The sequence below is a fragment of the Rhinatrema bivittatum genome, chromosome 1 (genome assembly GCF_901001135.1).
Source record: "Rhinatrema bivittatum chromosome 1, aRhiBiv1.1, whole genome shotgun sequence".
Taxonomy (NCBI): Eukaryota; Metazoa; Chordata; class Amphibia; order Gymnophiona; family Rhinatrematidae; genus Rhinatrema; species Rhinatrema bivittatum.
The window spans coordinates 680,715,888-680,725,119 of NC_042615.1; the positions used below are offsets into that span (position 1 = coordinate 680,715,888).

General features: G+C 43.7%; 1 protein-coding gene across 1 annotated transcript in view; it reads left to right on the plus strand.

Annotated features, from left to right (window-relative positions):
* Positions 1 to 8,237, plus strand: part of DHFR (dihydrofolate reductase) — a 217,316-nt gene extending 209,079 nt beyond the window's left edge. Inside the window, exon 6 of the mRNA XM_029574186.1 lies at positions 8,042 to 8,237. Coding sequence (XP_029430046.1) covers positions 8,042 to 8,126 — 85 coding nt within the window. The 3' untranslated portion in view covers positions 8,127 to 8,237. The remainder of the gene's footprint in view (positions 1 to 8,041) is intronic.
* The last annotated feature ends 995 nt before the right edge of the window (positions 8,238 to 9,232 follow it).

The following is a 9,232-nucleotide window of genomic DNA, read 5'->3' on the forward strand; positions in this document are numbered from 1 at the left end:
ATATTACTGTCCTCAACATAAACGTGATGATAATGAAATAAGTGCAACGAGTAATTTTGGAGTACATTCATCCTTAATATGTTTAGCTCTATAATAAGGGCTAAATAAGTTTAATTTATGACACATTCAACCAGAGGTACAAACAGGTACAAGCAATTAGGTCGAGCAATTAGAGGTCTTTTTACTGAAAAACTTCACTTAACAATTTATGTAGATTTGTAGCGTTTAGATTATTATGAAGCTTAGTGGTAAGGCATGATTGGGAGGTGGGCCAATGTGTGGGAGTTGGAAAGAGGATGGGATCTTATACAATCATCTATCCAGGATAATAGAAAGACCCTATGAGGAGTGTCATCAAAAACTGACTAGTAAAACAATAAAGTCCTGCAATCAGTCAAGATTCTACAGCCTGCAGCCGGAAGATACCCTTACAGTGTGGACAGGGATGACTGTCAGACTGGATCAGATTGTTGCTCTTTTTCTGTGGTCATCTACTATGTTATGACATAGTATGATAAATCATCACAAAAACTCATGCCTCCAGAACTGGCTTTATTTTACTGTGGTACTGCAGCATGAACAAGCCTCTTGCAGCTCATTCTTACAGTAGGACGGGAAGAACCTTATTTATAACACAAAAACAAGGTGATTTATCATTAAACATAATAATTGTCTCAAAAGCTTTCATTTTAAAATATTTGTTCTCAAAGTACTATTTTTACTTTTTTGTTTTTCACTTATTTTATTCTTCGCATGCTAATGCTTAGGGATTTTCATTTTCTGTTTTTTTTGTGGGGGGGGGGTTTCTGGGAATTTATCAGTATTTATCATAACCATAACACAAATTTGTAAAAATCAGTGAAAAAAATGACATATTCTCCTGGGTAAATATCAAAGTTTTTGATTTGGCAGCCTGAAACCAGGACAATGAAAAAAAAAAAAAGAAACAGATTAGCATCCAAGAGCAGGGATTCCCAAATTTTTTATGAAAGGACCACATAACTTTCAAAATCATGGATAGGGCTTAGGTGAAAATGATCCCTTTTCCCAGCATCTTTCCTCTTCCTTCCAGCATCTTCTTTTCCTTCCCCTCTCTCCCAGCACCTGCCCTCAATCCTTCCCCTCTTGCAGTGTCTCTTTCTTCTTTCACTGTTCCCTTTCCCTTTTTCTTCAGCATCTCTTCTCTTCCCAGCAGCATCTCTCCTCTCCCCTTGTAGCAGGGAGTATGACAATAAAAGAAGCCGCTTCTAAATTTCAGGGTCATTTATCATTTCACCCTAATGCACGTGATAATGCCGTAACGCGTGCGTTAAATCGTGCCATGCGCATTAGTATGCAAATGTCTCATTTGCAATGCAAGTGAGAGGAGTTTGGGCAGAGTTAATTGTAATGAGCAGCTCCTAACGTCAAATGCGATAGAGTAATGCACAGCCATGCGGATTTTAATACCAGAATTAACTACACATTTTTTCTGTGCGTTGTGCCTGCTTAAGTTGTGCATTACTGGGGAAAGGTTTTTATCGCACATGCCATTGTTTGAGAGAGAGAAAACAATATGTCACTCTACTATTTGTAGACAAAATATAACAAAAATCACATATATTCAACGTGAACTTATCAAAAAAGGTTCGCCCTCATATATGAGCCACAGTACATTTACACTGAAACAGTGTTTTAACTCTTATGCACTTATTTCGAATGTGCTCGCTCACTTATATTAATCATGGGGTAACCTTTTTTCTGTCACGTTGAGATGTGCCGCTTTTATAAGCAAAAGAACGTTTTTTGGGGGGGAAACTTTTTTTAGAAAGACTTTTTTTTTTAAATGTATAGAAACCAATATTTAGGTTTAGAACATTGACTCCAATCAAATGAAAAATTATCAGTGGAATAGAAAACTTATCTTTTCCAAAGAAACAGTCTAGAGCAACAAGCTCGTCAGCTTTGCTCCACCGAATGCCCGATACCGCTGGTGTTTCGAGAGTTTCTTCTTCAGGGGCTTTAGACACTAAAAAGATGGAAAAAAACATATTTAGCCCAAAACCGCCGGCAAATTGCATAAATTGCTAACATAAACTTACATATTCAGAGTCAAAAAGCAGGTTTCTGCCATTAGCAATGGTTACATGGAATAGACTTAGTTTTTGGGTACTTGCCAGGTTCTTATGGCCTGGATTGGCCACTGTTGGAAACAGGATGCTGGGCTTGATGGACCCTTGGTCTACCCAGTAAGGCATTTTCTTATGTTCTTATTTCAAACAGCAGACACATCACATAATATCCAATAATTAAAATGGCAGTCAGTCAAGAAAGATAAACTTGAAAAGCCACCTTTCTTTACCCTCTCCAGCAACTCTCCTACTCATTTCCTTGTAGACCAGTAGAACAATCAGAAGCAGCAATGGCTCCTGAAGCTCTGTCCTGCTGCTCCTCTTCCACAGGGCCCATCACCTCCCTGACCCCTCTCCCTCTCTCTTTCTCTCACGCACACATACACACGTCACCTCCCTAATCAGTTTCTCTCTCTTACTTACACAGACAGTCTCAGTGACACACATTCTCTCACACACTTACACACATGCTGGCTCACTCTCTTTGTCTCACTCCCTCACCCCCAGCACACATGGCATCTACAGCACGAGGCATCCTGGATCTGTACTGGGTGACTGATCAGGGCAACCAGTGTGCTGCTATTAAAACAGTGTTGTGACAGGCTGGGAAATGCAGCAGGAGTGACACTGCTACCCCCCCCCCCCCCCCCCCGAGCTCCGCAGCTGTAAGAAGGCAGCACTCAGCTGTTTTCCGCAGCTGTAAGAAGGCAGCACTCAGCTGCGATCATCGAGCTGAGAATGCAGCCATGGGGATTTCCTGCTGCGCAGCTGTTTGGGAAATCCAGCGATTAGCTGCCCCAGATCTGCGGCAGTGAAGGACTGTCTCATAAAGGAAACAGACGTGCTCCCACAATTCTGGGTGGTGGAGGGAGCCTTGGGACATGATTTCTACGGCGGCAGCAACAGCATGGCCTTTTCTTCTTCCTTTTGCACTGGAGGTGGATCCTTGGCCTGGTGCAGGATTGGTATGGCCCTCTGGTCGGACCCAGAGAGCGCCTGCCACCAGGAGATGGAGCACAGTAGGCTAGCTGGAGCTTCGCCAATAGCAATCCGGGGTTTCCGCAGATTGAGCCCTTGGGTACCCAGACTGAATAGCAACACACCACACTGTCACTGAGATGCTAGGCCAGTACTGTGAAAACATATTTTGATTTAAAATTGAAGCCCATTCGTTAGGAATATCTTTAAATGTATTTTCTGCCTGGTAAGACTATTATATTTATTTTGAAACTCTGCATTCAAATTAAAATGTAAACTTCTTATATTTATTTTCAGTTCATGTTCTTTATTTATAATGTCAGTGAATGTTTTTTTTCATGATATCAAAATAGTGTCATCTTTGGATATTAAACTTGTCCAGTGCCAATGTTGTATTTAGATACACATCTGTTTTCACTTTGTCTGCTCTGTATATTAAAGATAGTTTGTATTGATATTATTTCTGTCCGGCTTACCTGAGGAGACACGCTGCCACTCCAGCTGCAAGGCCTGCGCAATCGGCACCGGCGGCCCATCGGGGTAAGGCCTTCTTTTATATCTCTTACCCGGACGGGGCCACCGCCGACAGCGCGACCAGAACAAGCAGTGCTCCAGGCCCGCTCCCCTCGCGGCCGAAGCCCGCCCCCCACCGAGAACCGGCCAATCAGCCGACGGCTGCAAGGCAGCCAATCAGCCGAGATCGGGTGGCTCTTTAAGTTCAGCTACGAAGCCCGCGAATCGCCCTTTCTGTCCGGCTTACCTGAGGAGACATGCTGCCACTCCAGCTGCAAGGCCTGCGCAATCGGCGCCGGCGGCCCATCGGGGTAAGGCCTTCTTTTATATCTCTTACCCGGACGGGGCCACCGCCGACAGCGCGACCAGAACAAGCAGTGCTCCAGGCCCGCTCCCCTCGCGGCCGAAGCCCGCCCCCCACCGAGAACCGGCCAATCAGCCGACGGCTGCAAGGCAGCCAATCACACACAGACTAAGAGTACCTTTAAATTTCAATCTTTCCAGGCGCCGCGCGCCAAGCGTCGCGCGCCGAAGGAGCGCGTCAAAGGGGCTTGCCCCTTTGTCTCGCCCCTTCGTTACAGCCCCGAAGGAGCACCGACCCTTAACCCTTGAGTGTCCACAGTTTAACCCCTGCGTTAGCACTGTATCTGACAGCAAATATATTTACAACTCAACGGTTTACGCAGCTGTGTTTGCAACGCTCCGCACTTCCAGGCTCCTGGCCGTTTCTGAAGTGTACCATACCTTGTCTGTACCCTGCTTTTGAGTGTACTCAGCATTGTAATCTGCCTGTAATATGGAATTTGTACCATCCCTTCCTCACCTCCACCTACGTAGGTTAGGTATCTCAGCTATGCGCTCCACCTAATACCCCCCAAGAGAAAACCCCTCTTCTTGCTACACTTACTGCTTTGGTAACCTAGTCAGCTGCTCCTAATTTATTTTGATCTCCAGTCTTCTAATATGTGATTTTCCCTGTTTTCTCTATACTATCCCTATTCAACCATTATTCTGCCTGTTAAATGTGCAATATTTGGTTCTCTGTAATTTGCAGCATTATCACTCACACCCAAATTTTTACCTGCATTACTCTACGGCTGTACAATGCCTCCTTTAATCGACAATTATTCATTATCATACCAGCCAGGACACCACACTAATTTTCCCCTCGCTTTCACACATCAGACCGCACACCACAAGACAACTCAAAACAAAAGAAGGCTTATCCCAATACACACACTCACTCGCACACAAGCCATCAGTCTCTCTCTCATTACCATTATTCTTTTCAACGCACAATCACTCCAAAAGAAAACTCATCTCTTACATGACATTCTCATTGACTCCAAACCTGAAATATGCACTGTCACGGAAACCTGGTTCAAACAGCATGACACTCCCCTCATCAACCAACTACCCCTAGACAGCTACGATGTTTTCTCAATCCCTCGAAAAAAGAAGAGAGGAGGCGGCATACTCCTGGCTGTAAAAAAGGACTTTCAACTCTTGGCCCAGAAATGTGACATCCCTAATCAATATGAAATTGGCTTCTTCAAATCAAAATCACTCCAACTATGTCTCATTTATACCCCCCCAGGTCTCCTTGAGAAAGATTCATCCCCCCTTATTGAATTCTTTGCTAACTCGTTATCCCCCGACGTACCCACGATTCTCCTAGGAGACTTTAACTTACACATAGATACCATCCCACAATCCCCAGCATGCGAAGCATTCATGTCCTCCCTCGAAGCTATGGGTTTCCACCAAATTGTGAACTCGCCCACACACAAAGCTGGCCACACTCTTGATCTGATTTTTATCAACTCCCACTTCAACATAAGCAACCCCCCATCATGCATGGCAATACCCTGGTCTGATCACTCCCTGATTCAAACTAGACTCACCCTCCCTCAAAGTTCTACTATACTGCCCAGTCAGCCCATAGCATTCAATTTTCGCAAATCCTGCGATATAGACACCATCACACAAGCATGCTCGGATATAGGCAACCATATTGATCTCTCCTCCACCGACAACGCCTTCTCCACCTGGGTTAATTCCACCCTCAGCATCGCCAATAAACACTGCCCGTTAATAATGAAAACTGTAAACCCTAACCGTAGAAATCGAAAACCTTGGTACACGCCTGAGCTCAGGGATCTTAAAACCCATCTCAGAGCTGCAGAAAGGTCCTGGCGTAAGCACCAATCCCCCGCAACCAAAACAATATACTACCAACGTATAGAAAGTCCATACTCCAAACCAAACGAGAATATTACGCCAAAAAAATACATGGTCTGCAACACAATCCCAAGGCCCTCTTCTCCATGGTTGCCGATCTAACCTCGCCCTCCCTCACACAACAACCTGCAATTTCCTCAAAAAATCGGTGCAATGAGCTTGCACAATTTTTTAAAAACAAGGTATCCTCCATCACAGCACAATTCTCTCGCAACAGCTTCAAAATCTGTCTCCCCTCTATAAACTCACCAGTCTCCCTTTCCACTTTTGATTCCTCTTCCTCCCTGGAAGTTGAGAACATCCTAAAAAAAATGAAACCCTCTTCACATCCCTCTGAAACTATTCCTTCTAAACTCTTACTATCTATACCCAAAGTGATCGCCAAACCTTTATCGAATATTCTTAACTGTCCTTAGAGCATGGCACAGTCCCTAATTTTCTCAAGCAAGCAGTAGTGAAACCGCTACTCAAAAAACCCAATCTTGACCCTGCCACCCTATCTAATTACAGACCCGTCTCCAATCTACCCCTCCTAGCTAAAGTCCTGGAAAAACTAGTTAATTCACGCCTATCTGATCACCTAGGACAGAACAATATTCTCCCATCCACCCAACACGGTTTCAGGAAGCATTTAAGTACTGAAACCCTACTGCTCTCCCTACATGATACCCTCATCAGAGGAACCGACTCAGGATCCTCTTACCTGATTGCCATGCTTGACATTTCTGCTGCATTTGATACAGTCAATCACGATGTCCTCCTCAATATCTTGAAGAGTATCGGGATTACTGGCAATGCCCTCACCTGGATTCAATCGTACCTCCAAAATCGCTTTACTGTTTTAGTGGACAACAATGAATCTGACCCCATCAGTCTCCCTCAAGGTGTGCCCCAAGGATCCTCTCTCTCTTCTACCCTCTTTAATATATACATGCTTCCCCTTACCACGCTTCTCACTAACCTTCACATCAAGCATTTCATATATGCTGACGATGTGCAACTCATTTTCCCATTCTCTGACTCTCTACAAACTGCGCTACAGAACTGGGAATCCTGTCTCTCCTCTATCAACCAACTTCTCAATGACATGCAGCTAGCTCTAAATCCCAACAAAACTGAACTATTAATCATATCTAACAGGCATCCGCTCCCAGACATTCCTTTTGCATACTCATCTACCACTTTCCCCCCGCACACTCGCAACCTAGGTGTCCTTATTGACAATCATCTCACCTTTAAACCATTCATTAAATACATCGTAAAGGAATGCTACTTTAAGCTCCAAACGATAAAAAAACTCAGACCCCTGCTTCATTTCTCCGACTTCCGCACAGTTCTCCAGTCTATCATTTTGTCTAAAATAGACTATTGTAACGCTCTCTTCCTCGGCATCCCTGCAATACATACCAAGCCTTTACAACTTTTGCAAAACGCCGCCGCTAGGATTCTGTCAAACACAAGAAAAAGAGACCATATTACCCCCACACTCATAGAACTACATTGGCTCCCAATAAACTCACGAATTCTTTATAAAGCACTCTCCATCATTCATAAAAGTCTGTTAAACTCCAACCTCAACTGGATCAACCCCCCCCTCCTCCCCCGCATCTCCAACAGACCCACCCGCCCAGCCCTTCAAGGAACCCTTCGTGCCCAACCCATCAAAACTTTCAAACTCTCCTCTACTATTAGCAGAGCTTTCTCCCTCGCCAGCCCCACCTTATGGAACTCCCTACCCCATGATATACGCCTAGAGACACATACACCCAAATTCAAAAAAAAACTGAAAACCTGGCTTTTCCAGCAAGCCTACTCCATATCCCCCCCCACCACTTAGAATTTCCCCCTTTAGAGAATTCCTCTATAATATATACTCCTCGAGCTATGACTATGAATGCCTTCGATTTAAGACTAAGAATTTGCCTGCTGTTTTTGTACTTTGAACTCTCCTATCTGTGTATATAGTTGGTTTACTCATATTGATTTATATTTATATCTAGTTTTCACCCCCCTGTTTAATGTACTCTATTGGTTATACGTAAGGGCCCCGCCCAAAAGTTAATCTTGTTCCGCTGTTATATGTAAGGGCTCCGCCCAAAAGTTTTTGTTTTTTGTAAACCGATGCGATGTGTCAACGGATGTCGGTATAAAAGAGACCTTAAATAAATAAAATAAATAAATTTCATATTCTTTTCCAGATATCCTGGTGTCCCCACAGATCTGCAAGAAGAAAATGGTGTACAGTATAAATTTGAAGTGTTTGAAAAAACTGTACAAACATAGCACATATAAGAAGGGAGAAGGAAGTGGGTGCTATGGGAACCTGATTGTATGACTGATTTGTAGGTGTGCCATAAATAATGATGATGATAATAAAACTGATCATTCTTGATAGGCTTCACATGTTTTCCTTCTGCTGTTTTGAGTTGGTGTAAGCTTTTTGCGCAGGAGGCTGTTGCTTTTGTTAGCAATTGTGATCTGCTTGACTTTAAATTGCCTGCCTTGGAATACAAATCTATGGATGACAAACAGATAGTAGGAAGATGTATTCTTTTTTTTTTTTTTCTTTTGACTTGACAGTTTCCTCCTGCTCCTTTGTACCTTCAGCCCACTTGGAACCAGGGCTGGGATTTTGATATGAACCTTCATTCGCAGCTACCCAAGGACTTTTCCCTTATTTTATATTCCTCCCACCCAACCATCAATAATGACAGTCCTTGCCCAGGGGCTGGCACCAAGGCTCTTTCCAGAACCCTGCAATCCTGGATCCTGAATCAGGCCCCCAGATGTTACCGTTAGGCAATGACCATGACTCCCCTTCGCCCTGGTCCCCCACCCCAGTGGCTGTGAATGCTGCCTCCATAGCCTCCCCAGCTGACCCAGGAGCGGAAGTCCTAGCCCTGGGGAATTGCCACCTAAGCCACTAGGCTGAAGATGTGTTCTAATGATGTCAGCACCTGAAAACATCAACCTAATGCCCTTTATCTGTATAGTGATTGAGGTCATGTAAAAAGTCTTTTTTTTTTTTAATTAGCAATTTTTATTGTTGTCCATTAGAACAAAAACAGCCAAAATATCACAATAAAGTGGCATTCAGTTTGCTAGGACAAGAAGTGTGAATTTAACAATTACATAGGAAACCTGCCCCCCTTCCCTCCCCGTGTTGCCTGTATCACAACTATGATTACAGCAAAGGATTAACAATAGAGTGTGTGTTCCCTGATATACCATAGGATACTTTCATGTTTCTGACATAGAAGCCATTATCAGCATTAATACCATTGATATTTGAGATCACAATTTGCTTTAGCTATCAAGATAAGTCCGAATGTCTCCAAGTCAAGTAGGGGTCCCATATGGAGGAGAATCTACCAAGTTTATGATTTTTA